The sequence below is a fragment of the Protopterus annectens genome, chromosome 2.part2 (genome assembly GCF_019279795.1).
Source record: "Protopterus annectens isolate FY-2018-M chromosome 2.part2, PAN1.0, whole genome shotgun sequence".
NCBI lineage: Eukaryota > Metazoa > Chordata > Ceratodontiformes > Protopteridae > Protopterus > Protopterus annectens.
In genome coordinates, this window is record NC_056730.1 from 40,453,245 (window position 1) to 40,470,187 (window position 16,943).

Genomic DNA, 16,943 nt, shown 5'->3' on the forward strand with positions numbered 1-16,943 from the left:
CAAACTTAGCCTTACTACAGGATATGTACCCAAAGAATGGAGTACAGCTACAGTGGTCCCATTCCACAAAGGTGGTGCCACAACGGACCCCGGAAACTATCGCCCCATAAGCCTGACTAGTCTGGTCTGTAAAGCTATGGAGCGTATTATCATGGAACTCATAATCAAAGACATTGGGAGCCTCCAGACACTGGACACTACCCAATTCGGCTTTGTTAAGGGCAGATCTTGCCTCTTAAACCTAGTTGATTTCTTTGACACAGTTACCAAAGCCATAGATGAGGGCAAGGTAGTCCACACAGCCTACCTGGACCTCACAAAAGCCTTCGACATAATACCCCACTCAGGCATCATAAATAAGCTTACCAGCTTAAATATCAACCCCTATATCACAAGATGGGTTGCAAACTGGCTCAGAGATAGAACCCACATGGTCAGAATCGCAGGTGCTATGTCCGAATCCAAACCAGTTACAAGTGGCATCCCACAGGGCTCAGTTCTAGGACCTCTCTTGTTCGGTATATACTTCTCGGAGGTTCAGGCTAACACGGGGGGATTACGGCTGACAAAGTTCGCAGATGACTGCAAACTGGGGGCCATAATCGAATCTCCAGCTGACACAAGCATCCTCCAAAAGGGTCTCACAGAGACAGATGCTTGGTGCCAGAGCCACGGCCTCAAGCTAAATGCTAAAAAGTGCATAGTCATCCCCTTTGGGAAAAACAAGGTGCCCACAAATTACCACATAGGTGGTAATCCATTAAGTACGGAAGAAGTAATTAGAGATTTGGGGACCAACGTAGATAGTAATCTCTCCTTTGATAATCACGTTGCCAAAGTGGTTAGAAAGACCTTCTATATAGCCCACCTTATCACGAAAGGGTTCGCATCTAGATCAAGAGAGGTCACTGTGCCCCTCTACTCATCAGGCCCATAATTGAATACAATGCCCCTTTTGGGATGTACCTTACCCGACACACCTGCAGCTGATACTTAGAAGATTGAGAACCTGCTGTTGAGCCTCTGCCCATTGATTTGGGGGTAGGTCTGGCTAACTGTGTGGGGTTGGTAAGGAGTATATGTGGAATCTGTATCCTTGGGAAACTATATTTAGAACCCATTTCTCTTGGGTAATGAGTTCCCAGTTTTTTGCATGCAGAGCGATCTTTCCCCCTAAAGGAACATTCATTTGAGCAGGGCTTGGAAGGTTTAAGGTTAAGTCATTGTGACAGTTTACTATAGGGGGGTGTCTTGCCACTTCCAGCTTTGGAAGTTTGAGCCCCCCACTGCTTAGGCCTGTGAGCACCTTGAGACTGAAGCCTGGGTGGTCTGCTGATCCTGGGTTTGGACTGAGAAGGCCTGGAAGAGACAGGAAAGAACCAATTCTTAGAAGGCCAGTACCTACTAAATCTGGGAGGCTGTACTTGCAGGAAATCTTTAACAGTTTGCATAGACTTAGCTTTTCCCTCCATCTTTTTAAGTACTACTTCTGCTTTGTTGCCAGACAGGCAAGTCTTGGTTTAAGGGAGCATCCAGTAATTTAGCTTTAACATGATCTGGCAAAGTTTGCTCCTTAAGCCAAGCATACCTTCTAAGTACAGACCCAGTGACAGCAGCCCTGCAAGATGCCTCTAAGGAATCAAAACCACATTGCAAAGTATGTTTACCAACTTGTTCAGCAGAGTGCATTAAATCCTGTAAATCTTTCTTTTCAGCACAGTCAGGAATCAACATCATTTTCTGTTTAAGTAATCCAATAATATGCTGCTGATACTTTAACATATGAAACTGGCAGTTTAGGGCCCAAATGGCCAAAGTAGCAGAAGTGTATACCTTCTTAACCCATCTGTCCAGGGCCCAGGAATCTCTGTCAGAGGAGGTAGGGTTTTTGGCAGTAGTAGCCTTAATGCCTTTGGGTCCCTGTGAAATGGTCTCTGGATCTGCAGAAAGATTCTTAAAACGGGACTTGTGAGAGTCAGGTACTCTAATACCTGTCAGGTTTCCTGGGAGACGGAGATAAAGTGTCTGGGGCCAGGCTAGATTCCAAGAAGGCATCATCTACAATGTCCAGTATAGGAGGGATAGCTAAAGGCCTGTCTTGAGGTAGGAGTAAGAATTCCCTAAGTCTCTTTTTGGAGTCAGAGTAATACTGGCTTTCCCAGAGGAAATGCTCCCTAAGAGTATGCAAAGTTTCACTAAAAGAGAAATCTTCTGGAGGGGAAGCAGAGGAAATGGAGTCCTCTGCATCAGAATCCTCATATGTAGATAAGGGCAAATCCTGGTCATAAGAAGAAACAGAAATTTCAGAATCCTGATCAGAAGAATCAGAAGGAAAATCAGTTCTAGGTCTCTTAGAGGAAGAAGAGTGGCTTCCCCTGATTAGAGTAATAAGGTCTTCAGCCATTCTTATCATTTGTTTTTTAGGCATAGGGGCCTGACCATGCAGTCTGGGCATCAGTTTTCTACGCGTGGATCGAGTTTTAGGCCTTGAAGAAGAAGAAGAAGGCGTCGGTTTGATATGCAAGTCAGTAGGCCTGAATACACCCTCAGAAGCCGGTGCCTGCACAGCAGCTCCGGACCCATCCAAGGTAGAGACATCCGCAGTTTCCATAGTCGAAGAAGCATCTCGCGGCATACCGAATGGGTCTCAGTAGAGGTCTGCGAATCTGAAGTAGTGGGTATCAGGGGCTGCGAAAGCGTCTCACTGAGTACCGGCGAACTGGCGACTAGCTTAACGGAAGCGTCATTGGCAGCTTTGGACCTATGCAGTCTGTCTCTGTCTATCTTTATATTTTTTCGGAATGTCGATATTCAGATGGCTTACCGAAACCATTTCTGGATAGTTGAACAGAGTTCCAATATAGTTAGATGCGAAAATGAACCGATGACGAATAGTTCAAGGATTGAATAAGGCAGAAAACCGACAGCGAGGGACATCCTGGTCTGGGCCTAAGCAAGGAATGCAGTACGAATGAAAATCTTTATGAGGTATTTGCTTTCCACAAGAAATACAATTGTTAACTTTTACTGACATCGGTTTAGAGCAAGAAAAAGGATCCCCAACGGGGTACTTAAGCTTTTTTGAAGACTTCGGATCTGAAACTCGAAAACGAAAATTTTAGGAGTCGGCCGACCGGCACTTGCGAACTGCTTCTGCTTCAGGCACCACATGGCAAGAAAGACTGATATAATGGTGTTGGCTGCATACTTTATTCCCCTGACTACCTGACGTCATGGAAGATGAGACAGCAACTGACGTAGGACCCAAGACTTTTTTAATGCTGCAGACTGAGGGCTACCTGCAAGCAGATAACCCAAATGTAATGACAGCAACAGTGAAACATAAAGAACATATAAGCCTAACCTGGCTAAAGGTAAACAACTAAAATGAGCCTAACTCGGATATAAGCTTAACCGGCTACAAAAAAACTGACAAAAAAGCCTAACTCGGCTTAAGGGATAGGGTAAATTACGCCTAACTGGCTATGAGGAAGGAACCAAAAGAGCCAAACGCCCAGAAAAAAATGAGAACACAAGTTCTTATATTATTAAACAATTAGAAAAGAGCAGAACCCCCAAAAAAAGATAGCCTATCCTTTCAAACTCTCAGAAATCTAACAGTTATTTTATATAAAGGTATCCAGGAAAAAGATGACACTTATCTCTCAAACGGCCTGAACTGTAGAAAAACGCATGATCTGTTGTAGCGGCAAACTAGATCGGGGGAAGGTAGAGGTACGTTGTGGGATAGTGTTTCAGCCTCGAGCTGTTAGAGACCTCGAGCTTTGCATTTTGGCCGACTCGGAGCTGAGGATCGGCTCTGAACCCACCAGTCAGAATGTAGGCGAGATTGAACAAATTCACATATATTCTTCTGTACAATATAATCAATCCAACATTACATACACTGCTCAATTCCTGCCTTTTCATAATCCTCAGTCCTTCTACAAAACATTTAAGTCTAAACCAACCACACTTGAAGCAGTGAATATTGGTAATAGAGACAAAAGAGCAGAAAGTGTGCTCTTTAGAAAAGGGTAGGAGCACATTACATAGAAAAAAAAGGAAACTGTGGGAGCAACAGATATCTGATTTTTTTGAGAAAAATGATGCGACATAAAAAGGCTGTCTAAATTAAATACTGAGCTATTAAATGAATAACAATGTAAGATTTTAATGTGGAAATTAAATGTAAAGGGAATAAGAGAAAAAAGAAAAGACTGGCAATAAAGAAATAATGATTTGTTTATTATGTAGATCCAGATGATAAGTTAGGTGAAGATATTAAAAAAAAAACTTTTTAAGTACACTTTTTTGTGGCGGTTGACTTTAGGTAAACTTACAGTTAAAGGACATGTGGTTTATCATGTATTGTTGGACAAGATGTGTTCAATGTGCAAAATACTGGAAACTTCAGACCATGTTTTTTTATGGATACTATGAAGGATATAGACGTAAAGGTTTTTGAAATCTATAAAGGATATGGACTTGAAGGTTTTTGGAACTGTACAGGAAATTTGGCTATCACAAACGGATGGGCCATTATTTAATAAAACGTAGTTTCTTTTGGATGTTAATAAAATAAAAATGTGATTGAAGGAAAAAGGAACAGAGGATGAAATGTGCTAATTTTTATATACAATATGAAAATTTCTAAGATGTTAAATGAAAAATGAGAAAGAAGGAGTTGCATACAGTTGCAAACAGTGTATAAGGATATATAAATGTAGAATTTTGAAAATAAATTACACAGAACCCCTACTCTTTTTCTCCGATAAGCGCCATGAAATCTTTTACATCTACCTGAGCCACCACCAACTCAGGCAAATGTTACTTCGGTTTAACACCATCCCATATGGTCCAATGCAGTGTCAGCATTGGAAAATTAATCAAACTATCAGGGATGTAATACAGCAAGGAACAACCAGATCGTATAGCACCAAAGGCGAGTGCACTACCTGTTGAGTTACTGACACTATGTTCTTGACAAGGCACTAGTAATTAAATAATTGCATATTTCTTTCACCATCTCACCTTTTCTTCTTCTTTCCTACATCCCCTTATTACTTGCTTCTTTCCCACTGTTCGCATTTCATAGCAATTGTCAACACTAAAATACCATGCATTACCTTTATTACACTCAGTATTGAATTCCTGCATCATATCGAATGATGACTATATGTCAGGGCAACATTACTTGTGATTCTACACATATACAGTGTGATGCTCACCAGTTTGTCATTGATTGTTATTCATTTTCAATTTTTGGGGGTTTTACTTCTTCCAGCCTAAGGATGAAAATGGTCCACACTGAACAGTACTCTACCCCGTTTAACAAAATTTAAAGAAATATGGAAAAAATAATTTACAAGGTATGACAATCCATACCTCTACTATGCTCTGTGACACATACCCATATGAATAAATGCGAGTTGCTTTCCAACGGGTCATTAAAGCAGCGAGTAGGCCCATCACTAGCGCAGAGCAGTCAAACAGCATGTGGAAGCCATCAGATATTAGACCTAGACTGTTGGTCCATACGCCATAAAAAAGTTCCACAAAAGTAAATGCCTAAAATTAAAAAAAAGTCAATAATTTTTATTTAAAGGGTATGAAGATGTGAAAATGGAAATGTTACAAAAGTTTTTTTTTTTATTTTATAAAGTACTGAAAAAATCATCACAAACAAACAAAAAAGACCATAGTGAAGAACTTCTCTAAAGCAAACTTCACACTACTCAAGACTGGTGTGGTATCCTTCAAGGCCCCTGAGCCAGAGGAAACCACAACCCAAGCTGCGGAAGCCCTTACAAATGCCTTCTATGAACACCTCCAGGACTGCATGGATCAGGCAATCCCAAATAAAACCAAGACTCTTTCCACAAAGGGCAAACGTCCAGTCTGGTGGACCCCAGCCATTAACAAACTTTACAATAAGAGGAGAAAGCTATTACATGATAGAACAAAATCCATAAAAGGGAAGTCACCCTGATCATTATTAGTAAAAAATACGAGCACTCATAAAATCAACTAAGGCCAATTTTGAGAGAAAAATTGCCATGGATTCAAAGGAAAATCATAAGGCCTTTTTCAGCTATGTTAGGAACCTGGGTGGAAACTCCCAGATATGCTCAGAATTAGTCCAAAATGATACAAAAATCACTGAACCCACAGACATTGCCAACATACTGGCAGACAGGTTCAGTGCAAACTTCACCCCTCTCCCCCCCTAAAGTAGAGATAACTATCCCAGCCGAGTGTAGCCCCCCGAACATCTGAAATGCGCAGGTGAAAGCTGCTCTCTCTAAAGCTAAAAACACAGCATCAATGGGACCGGATGGTGTCCCCGGCTGTGTGCTACACGAGCTAAATGAGGAATTAAACCCGCACATAAGGCAGCTGTTTAATCTCAGCCTTACCACAGGATACGTGCCCAAGGAGTGGCGTACGGCAACTGTGGTCCCACTCCACAAAGGCGCCTCACGGACCCTGGTAATTACCGCCCATAAGCTTAACAAGTCTAGTCTGCAAAGCTATGGAGAGGATCATAATGGAGCTCATAAACAAAGATATAGGGACTTGCAGACATTGGACCCGACCCAGTTTGGCTTTGTCAAGGGAAGATCATGCCTTTTGAACTTGGTCGACTTCTTCAAACAGTCACCAAGGCCATTGATGAGGAAAGGCAGTCCATACAGCCTACCTTGACCTTGCAAAGGCTTCGACACAATACCCCACTGGGTATTGTAGAAAAACTTACCAGCTTAAATGTAAACCCATATGTCACAAGATGGGTTGCAAACTGGCTTAAGGACAGAACCCACAGGGTTAGAGTTGCTGGCGCTGTGTCAGACTCCAAGCCGGTCACAAGTGGTGTCCCACAGGGCTCGGTCCTTGGCCCCCTATTGTTTGGCATCTACTTCTCAGAAGTACAGGCCAACATGGGAGGACTTTGGCTGACAAAGTTTGCAGACGACTGCAAACTGGGCGCCATAGTGGAAAGTGCATCGGACATGTATATCCTTCAGAAGGGACTCACGGAAACAGATAGCTGGTGCCAGAGCCATGGCCTGAAGTTAAATGCCAAAAAATGTATAGTCATACCCTTCGGAAAAACAAGGTAACCCCAAGCTACCATATAGGTGGCAATCCACTAAGCACAGAAGAGGTTATCAGGGATCTGGGGACCCAGGTTGACAGTGGCCTTTCTTTTGACACTCACATTGCTAAAGTGGTTAGAAAGACCTTCTACATTGCCCACCTGATCATGAAGGGATTCACATCCAGATCTAGTGAGGTCATTGTTCCCCTGTACTCTTCACTTATCAGACCAATGATCGAGTACAATGCCCCATTCGGGATGTATCTCACCCGACATCTGCAGCAATTGGAGAGACCCCAAAAGTTCCTCACCAAAAGGATAAAGGGACTCCAAAATCTGTCATATGCTGCCAGATTGAAGAAACTCCAGCTCTATTCAGTCGCATACCGTCTGCTCAGAGGTGACATGTGCCTGACATACAAGGCCATGTCCAACCCGAATTAATGGACATGCTCCACCTCAAAAATCCAAATCCACCAAAACCACTAGAGCAAGCGACTTAAACCTTAGCACGGCTATAAATAGGGCGTGCTGGAGGGATAGATTTATCACTCAGAGACTCCCTATGCTGTGGAATAAAATCCCGGTCCATGTGAGGCAGAGCACCTCGCTGACTCTGTTCAAGAGAAATCTAGACCTGTGGATGGGAGATCGTAGGTTTACCCCGAGAATCATATCTGTGTCACTGCTGGACAGAGGCACAACAAACTAATGGGCACAGTATTTTTTCATATAAGGGGTGGCGTAAGCCACAAAAATTTGGGCTAGGCTTATAAATGCCTTAGGGCAGATAGCCTAGTATAAACCTATGAACCTATGAACCTATCACAAATGAGAAGCCTATTCTTGGTTTCATAACTGTAATTTATCATGTTAAATTACCCATGCACCGGTGGATACTAAACAGAGATTACCAAGGTAAATTTTCCTACAAAAAAGGCAGAGTGCTGACAATCACAAGTACCTATTTAAAAGTGAAGCTAAAAATCTACACTTAATACACAACACAGTTTTTAAACTAAAAAAGTACTTTCTTGAAATGCTCTTGGGATGTGCATGGTGAATGGAAGTAAAAGTGAAATTCTTCACGTCTGTGATGTGAAATGCAAATGCTGCCAGACTTAGACACTAGTTCCAAGTTATCACAAGTTCATGTTAATATTCTAAAAGATGTGAATTGTCTTCTGTACATCAAATGTTCCAGTGATATCAAAGACAATATTAAAGGGCTGCAGGCTAAATGCATAGAACAGATTATCACCAAAAAAGAAAAATAACTATAGCACAAAATGAATCAGGTCCCTCTTCCACTTCTTTTATAATATTCAGTACTTCAAATACAGTTGGTTTAGGCTTTGACGTCCATTTTCTAGTAACTGATTTTTGGCAGACAACAAAATTAAACTTAACAAGGCTTTACTATGTCCAGACAATTCAGATCCTGTGACTCCGCTAAAACGAATCATTTCCTAAGTTAAAGTCATTTGCTCACCCAATATTTCCCACACAATACTCTGCAGGAAATATTTAAAGTCTGCCAACTCATTACACTCCCAAAAAAGTACAATTGTGTACACTTACCATAAATGTAGATGTTCAAGTGTATTCACTGTTGCAGTCATTACATTTGGATAATCTTCTGGCAGGTTGCCCTCAGTCGGCCTGATTATCAAAGTCTTGGGTCCTGTGTCAGTTGCTGTCCCTTCTTCCATGATGTCAGGTCGTCAGGGGTATAAAACATGCAGCCAACGCCATTTTCATCAGTTTTTCTTGCCCAAGATGTCAGGTGGGGAGCAAAAAAAAAAAAAAAATATATATATATATATATATATATATATATATATATATATATATATATATATATATACACACACACACACACACACACATACACACATGTAAATTAGAATACAAAATATATACCTCCAAATAAAAGCAAATACACCAAAAAGGCTTTTGAGCATAGCAAGAAGAGGCATAGTAAGAAAAAAATAGGGGGCTGGTGGGTGGGTAACCAGGACTGCACAGTGAATACACTTGAACATCTACATTTATGGTAAGTGTACACAACTGTACTATGTTCTTCGTGTTTCACTGTTGCAGTCATTACATTTGGGTAGAATCCCAAAGCTACGGTTGGGAGGATGGAACTATACAGCATTAGGAGCAGCTATAAGGCCCTGCAGGACAGCAGTGTCAAAGCCAGCTCTGGATTTAGAGAAGAGAGGTAAATGGTAATGTTTGGTGAACGTATGAACTGAGCTCCAGGTAGCAGCTTCTAGAATGTCTCTGGTAGGAACCCTTCTGAGAAAGGCTGCAGAAGTAGATGCAGCCCTGGTGGAATGGGATGTGATCCCCTTGGGGACAGGTTTACCATGGTGCATGTAGCAGAAACGAATACAATGGCTTATCCATTTTGAAATAGTCTGCTTTGAAATAGCCTTTCCCTCTGCCCCTGCAGCAAATGCCACCAGTAATTGTTCAGATTTTCTTAAAGATTTTGTCCTGTTTAAGTAGAATCTTAGTTGTCTGTGTACATCCAATGAATGCAGAATTCGCTCACCCTTGTTCTGTGGATTTGGGAAAAAGGTTGGCAGATGAATGGTCTGATTAAGAGCCACACTAGATACCACTTTAGGCATAAAGGATGGATTGGTCCTGAGAGCCACCCTGTCCAGGTAAAAGATAATAAAAGGCTCCACTGTCATGACAGCCTGTAGTTCTGAAATCTTTCTAGCTGAAGTGACTGCTAAAAGAAAAGCTGTCTTCCAAGAAAGAAATTTTATGTCTGCAGTAGCAGCTGGTTCAAAAGGAGGTAGGGTGAGTTTTTCCAACACAAAATTGAGGTCCCATGCAGGAGCTGGTGCTCTCCTGGGAGGTCTCAAATTATTGGCCCCTCTGAGGTACTGCTTTAGCAGGGGATGAGAAAACAGGGGAGGCACTGTGTTGTAATGAGCTGAAATGGCAGAGGCATGTATTTTTATTGAAGAAAAGGATAGGCCCTTGTGAAGCATCTCAGTTAAGTACTGCAGAATCTGAGGAATATTGGGAATTGCTGTGTTTATTCCTTGTGCTTGGTTCCAGGCACCGAATCTTTTCCATTTGTCAGTATAAGATTTTCTAGTACTAGGCCTTCTAGTCTCCAAAATGATATCCATCACAGGTTTGCTGAGAGACGTAACTGGTGAAATTAATTGAGTGGCCATGCTGCAAGATTCAAAGTTTGGAGCTGAGTGTGCAGGATTTGATAGTTCTGCTGAGACAGTAGATAAGGTGTCTGAGGCAGGTACCACAGAGGAAGGTGTGACATATTGCATAGGAGCGGGTACCAGTGTTGGCGAGGCCAGTCTGGAGCAATCAGAATCATTTTGTTTTTTCATGTCTGGCTTTTAGTAAGACTTTGGTGAGCACAGGCAGAGGAGGAAAGGCATAGACTGATAGGTTTTTCCAGCTAAAGGATAGAACATCCACTTTTCAAGCTTTTTTGTGATGAATTCTTGTGCAGAATTTCTCCAACTGATAGATCTTTTTGCCTCACCCCAAAACTATCTCTGGGCTCCCCCACTTGCGTGTCAACATGCTGAAGATTTGTGGATCCAGTTTCCATTTGTGTGGGTCCATAAGATTTCTGCTTAGTTCGTCTGCCAGAGTATTTTGCTTTCCTGGCAGGAATTGAGCTTGTAGATGTATTTGGTAAGTCAAGGCCGTGTTCCACAAAGTCATGGCTAGTCTGCAAAGGGGTTAGGAATGGGTACCCCCCCCTGCTTGTTTATGTACCACATGACTGTGGTGTTGTCAGTCTTTATCAGTAGTTGCCCTGGATGAAGACAGTCCTTGAAGGCTGTCAGAGCATTCTGTACAGCTAGCATCTCTTTCTGGTTGATATGCAGGTGCATTTGATTTGGGCTCCATTTGCCCTGAATGCATCTCCCTGCCAGATGCGCCCCCCAAGCATAATCTGATGCGTCTGTAGTCAGGGTTTGGGCGGCAGGGGGTGGAATGAATGACAGTCCCTTGTTTTGGTGACAGGCCTCTGCCCACCATAGGAACTCTTGTTGCAGGCAAGGAATGAAAGGAATCATTGTTTCCAGGCTGTGACAATGTTGACTCCATAAGCTTTTTAGGTACCATTGAAGTTTCCTCATATGCAGTCTTGCATATGGAATTAGTAGAATGCAAGAAGCCTTGAACCCAAAGACCTGCAGAATTTGTCTTGCAGATAGCTGGGTTTTTGTGGCCACTTGTTTGAAGAAAGTCATCAACTGAATTTGTTTTTATGGCGTGAGGTAAGTCATCTGGGCAGTTGTATTCAAGCTTGCACCCAGGAATGTAATTATTTGAGAGGGTACCAGCTGTGATTTCTTTTTGTTTATGGTCTACTCTAGGCAAGTTAGAAGCCTTTTTACAAACGCCAGATGCTGTAGAAGTGTGTCCTTGTTTTCTGCCTGAATTAGACAATCATCCAGGTAAGGATAAATTTGAATGTTTCTTTGTCTGCAAAATGCGATTACTGGTGCCAGGCAATTTGTGAAGACCCTGGGCGCAGTACATAAGCCAAAGGGCAGTGCAGAGAACTGGTAATGCAAATAGCCTGCTTTGCAGTGGAGGTTATCTTCTGCAAGATTCCCTGATTGGGATATGCAGGTAAGCCTCTTTTAAGTCTAGAGTTACCAACCAGGCATCCTTGCCTAGCATAGGCAGTAACTGTTGTACAGTCAGTATTTTGAATTTTGGAACATCCAGAAATGTATTTAGAATGGATAAGTCCAGAATTGGACGCCATGATTTGTCTTTTCTGGGTACCAGGAAAAGTCTTGAATAAAAACCTTGTCCCTTTTCCTTTTCTGGTACCGATTGAATAGCCCCCATATTCATGAGGGACATAACTTGCTTCTGGGCCTCTGCCTACTGATTTGGAGGCAGATCTGGCCATCCATTTGGGATTGGCAATGTGTGGAAATGAAATCTGTATCCCTGGGATATTATATTTAAAACCCACTTGTCCTGGGTAATTAGATGCCAATTTCGTGAGTGCCAGTTTTCCCCCCAAATGGGCTGCCAAAAGATAAGTGCTTGGAGATGGCAAAGGAAAGTCACTGAGACTGTCTACCGTAGGGAGGTGCCTTGTTACTTCCAGATTTGGAGGTGGAGGCACCCCATTGTTTTGTTCTGTAAGTTCCTTGTGACTGAAACATGGAGCCTTTGGAGTGTCTGGGTTTGACCTGAGCGGCTCTGGTGGGTACTGGAAAGGACCAATTCTTAGTAGGCCAGTGCCTACTGAACCTGGGTGGCTGCACTTGTAGGAAATCTTTTACAGTTTGCATAGATTTAGCTTTATATTCCATCTTTTTCAAAACTTCTTCTGCCTTATTACCAAATAGACTGTCCTGTTGTAAAGGAACATCCAACAATTTTGCTTTAACATGATCAGACAGATTTTGTTCCTTGAGCCAAGCATGCCTTCTTATCAGAGTTCCAGTTACAGCGGCCCTGCAAGAGGCCTCCAAAGAATCAAAACCACATTGCAAAGTATGCTTTCCAACTTGTTCAGCTGAATGCAATAAATCCTGTAACTCTATTTTCCACACAGTCAGAAATCAACATCATTTTCTGTTTAAGTAAGCCCATGACATGCTGCTGATATTTAAGCATATGAAATTGACAGTTTAAAGCCCTGATTGCCAAGGTTGCAGACGTATAAACCTTCTTACCCCATCTATCCAGCGCCCTGGAGTCTCTATCAGAAGGGGTAGGATTTTTAGCAGTAGAGGCCTTAATGCCCTAGGGAACTTGAGAAATGGTTTCAGGGTCAGCAGTAGGGTTTTTAAAAAGGAATTTGTGGGAGTCAGGAACCCTGTAATATCCGTCTGGCTTACTAGGAGCTGGAGGCAGGGAATCAGGAGCCATACTGGATTCTGAGAAAACATCATCAACAATGTCTAGAACAGGAGGTATAGCCAAAGGCCTATGCTGAGGAAGAAGAAGGAAATCCATAAGCCTCTTTTTAGATTCTGAAAAATCGTGACTCTCCCAGTGAAAGTGTTCCCTTAAGGTATGAAAAGTTTCTCCAAAAGAAAAATCCGCAGGAGGAGAAGCAGAAGGAATGGATTCTTCTGCATCAGAGTCCTCATAAGGTGGAATAGATAATTCCTGATCAGAAGAGAAATCAGAAGAAATGGAAACCTGGTCTGATGATTCATAATCAGTGCCTTGCCTAGGCCTCTTAGCTGGAGGGGGATGGGAACCCCTGATCAAGGTAATTAAATCCTCAGCCATTTTGATCATTTGTTTTTTAAGCATAGGGGCCCGTGCACGTGGCCCAAGTGTCGGATTTTTAGACAGAGAAGTTGATTTTGGCCTAGGTTTTGAAGATGGTGTCAGTTTAATATACAAATCTTTAGGCCTGAAAACACCCTCAGAAGCCGGTGCCTGCTCAGCGGCTCCGGACCCATCTAAGGTAGAGACATCCACGGGTTCAATACTTAAAGTGTCTCGCGGCATACCGGACTCCGAATGGGTCTCAGTAGAAGCCTGCGAATCAAAAGTAGTGGGCATCAGGGGCTGCGAAAGCACCTCACTGGGTACAGGCGAACTGGCGACTGGCTTAGGAGAAGCTTCGTCGTTGGTTTTGGACCTCGACGGTCTGTCTCTGTCTTTTTCTTTGCGTTTTTTGTGTATTCCGGAAGTCAGACTGATAACCGACGACATTTCTGGATAGTTAAATCTTAAGCCAAAATATTTAGATGCAAAAAATACCGACGCTTAATAGTGCGTTGATTAAATTTAGCACAAAACTGACAGCAAGGCACGTTGTGGTCAGGGCCTAGGCAAGGAATGCAGTACAAATGAAAATCCTTATGAGATATTTGCTTCCCACAAGTAATACAATTATTAACTTTTACTGACATCAGTAAGGAGCAAGAAAAAGTTTCCACAATGGGGTACTTAGCTTTAGGTTGAAAACTTTGGTTTTGAAACTTGAAAACGAAAATTTCAAGAGTCGGCCGACCGGCACTTGCGAACTGCTTCTGCTTCGGGCACCGCGTGGCAAGACTGATGAAAATGGCGTCGGCTGCATGTTTTACACCCCTGACGACCTGACGTCATGGAAGAAGGGACAGCAACCGACGAAGGACCCAAGGCTTTGTTAATCAGGCCGACTGAGGGCAACCAGCTAGCAGATTACCCAAATGTAATGACTGCAACAGTGAAACACGAACAACATTGTACGTTCCCAATCACACATACATTTGCTATGTACCTGAGGAAAAATTCTTTGAAGTCTGCTTGGGGTATAAAAACACCTATGCAAACACTTCCAAGCAAAAATCTTAATTTCTGGACTTTGTTGCATACTTGAAAGCCATACATATGTCCCTTTGTTATTCCCTTGTAAAGTATGTTTCCTGTCTCTCTTCCCAATTCTTTCTAACCTCCTCCGACTGAATCTTATACTTATCGTGCAATATTTTATATGCCCTAATTATTTTTTTCAAACATCTTTATTAAATTTACACATATGACAAAGGCAATCTTACATTTATATAAATGAAAAATATACAAAATGATCACTTTAGCTGCAAACAGTTTACATCACAGACACCACTGAAACAACTGTAGTTGTTAACATTATAGATCACTTACTTATAAACCATCCAGTCACTGTCAGTTAAGCATTATATGGCTCATTCAAATCCTGCCTCTTAAACCTCATTCCTGCTCTGCATATGTTGTTCCCACAATTCCCATTTTTTCCTATGCAGTTTGCTCCATCCTTTTTCTAAAGATCCCAATTCCAGTTGTTTTATCTCCGTTACTATATTCACTACTTCTAGTAAAGTTGGTCTAGACTTTGATTTCCATTTTTCTAGTAATTGCTTTTTGGGCAGCCACCATAATTAGACTCACCAAGGCTTTACTATGTCTAGGCAATTTCGATTCTGTAGCATAACAAAACAAATCACCTCTCCAGTCAGTCCAATCTTCTCACCCAGCATCTCCGACAGAGCAGTCTGCAGGGAAACCCAAAAGTCTGCCAGCTCATTACACTCCCAAAAAAGAAGTTATGTACTCACCATAACGTTCCATGTGAGTTGTTCTATCTTGCCTTCATTCATCACTGATGAGTTCGAAGCCAATCCCTCGGCTCTGACATGGCCATTAGCAAGCTCGAGGTTTACCAAAAGCTCGAGACCTAGCCCCTTATCCCATGATGCACTGGCTGGAATAACTCCGATCTTGTTTGCAGCGTGTACTACTTTTGTCAGATAATAATTATTCCAACAAAAAAATAAAAAGGAATGCATAACCAGGATGAAGCTAGATTCCAGGTCAACTGTCAGCCAGGTGGGGGATGGAGGAAGGGATGTGAGAATGAAGGCGAGATACAACTCACATGGAACGTTATGGTGAGTACATAACTTCTTTATGTGAAGTTGTTCAATCTCACCGTTCATCACTGATTGGTAGCGTCCCTAGCACCCCAAATCTCGGGTGGCTCACGGAAGTACATTTCTCAGGACCGTGGACCTGAAAGAGGCCCAGTCCCTTGCAGGCATTATCCACTTTGTAATGAGTGATAAAGGTATGAAGTTTGGACTGAGTGGCTGCCGCACAAATATTATCTAAAGGCACTTTGGCTTGAAAAGTAATAGATGTAGATACTGCTCTGGTAGAATGAGCTTTAATCTTTTGAGGCAAAGGAATATTGGCAGCTGAATGAACAAAGGCAATACAATCAGATAACCATTTAGATAGAGTTGTTTTAGCCACTGGCCTACCTTTTCTGGTTTCTGAAAAGGATAAAAAGAGTTAGTCTGATTTCCTAATATCTTTAGTTCTGTGCAGATAAAATCTGAGCTGTCTGTGAACATCAAGTTTGTGTAGCATATACTCAATTCTGTTAGAATGGTTGGGAAAGAAGACTGGTAACTCAATGACTTGATTAATATTAGTTTCGGAACAAATTTTAGGCAAAAAGGAAGGATTTGTTCTGAGTGATACTCTATCAGGGTGAAAAATCAAATAAGGTGGTCTGATAGATAAGGCTTGAAGCTCTGACACTCTACGGGCAGATGTAATGGTCACTAGAAACAGAGTTTTCCATGAGAAGAACTTCATTTCACAGGATGATGCTGGTTCAAAGGGAGGAAGAATAATCCGGAACAATAGTAAGTTCAGATTCCACGGTGCATAAGGAACTTTCACTGGGGGTCTGTTGAGGAAGGTCCCTTTGAGTAAAGCTCTAGACAGCTTATGGGCCATAATGTTAAATCCATCTATTCCTAGGTGAAAGTTAGCAATGGCAGCCATTTGAACTCGTACTGTAGCTGCTGCTGAACCTTTGTTGAAAATCATGGTAAGGAATTCTAAGATGGAGGACATGGGTGCTTTATAAGGGTCAATGTTCTGTTTGGAGGCCCATAAAGAAAATCTTTTCCATTTGCTGAGGTATAATCTTCTGGTGGAAGGCTTTTGGGAAAACAACAAGATGCATCTCATCTCATGAGAAATATTATCAAGCCTGGCTATGAGGGGAACTGGAGCAGCCAAGCTGTGAGCTGCAGAGACTGTAGAGAAGGATGGAGGTTCCCGGACAGATGTGCCAGCAGGTCTGGAACCGGGTCCAGAATCCATGGTTCCTCCACTGGGTGCTGAAGTAGGAATGGGAACCAAATCTGCTGAGGCCAATGAGGGGCTATTAGAATCATAGTCCTCCTTGGCAACAAAGCTTTCTGTAGAACCTTTGAAATCAGAGGGATTGGTGGAAATGCACAGAGAAGACCCGGGGGCCAATCGTGTATAAGTGAATCCCTTGGGGACTCCCCCGGAGGGGGGATCA

The 16,943-nt window shown here is 42.3% G+C and overlaps 1 protein-coding gene across 1 annotated transcript in view; it reads right to left on the reverse strand.

Moving 5' to 3' along the window:
* Positions 1–16,943, reverse strand: part of SLC30A5 (solute carrier family 30 member 5) — a 1,152,350-nt gene that overhangs the window by 371,115 nt on the left and 764,292 nt on the right. The window contains exon 11 of the mRNA XM_044063733.1: positions 5,414–5,571. Coding sequence (XP_043919668.1) covers positions 5,414–5,571 — 158 coding nt within the window. The remainder of the gene's footprint in view (positions 1–5,413; positions 5,572–16,943) is intronic.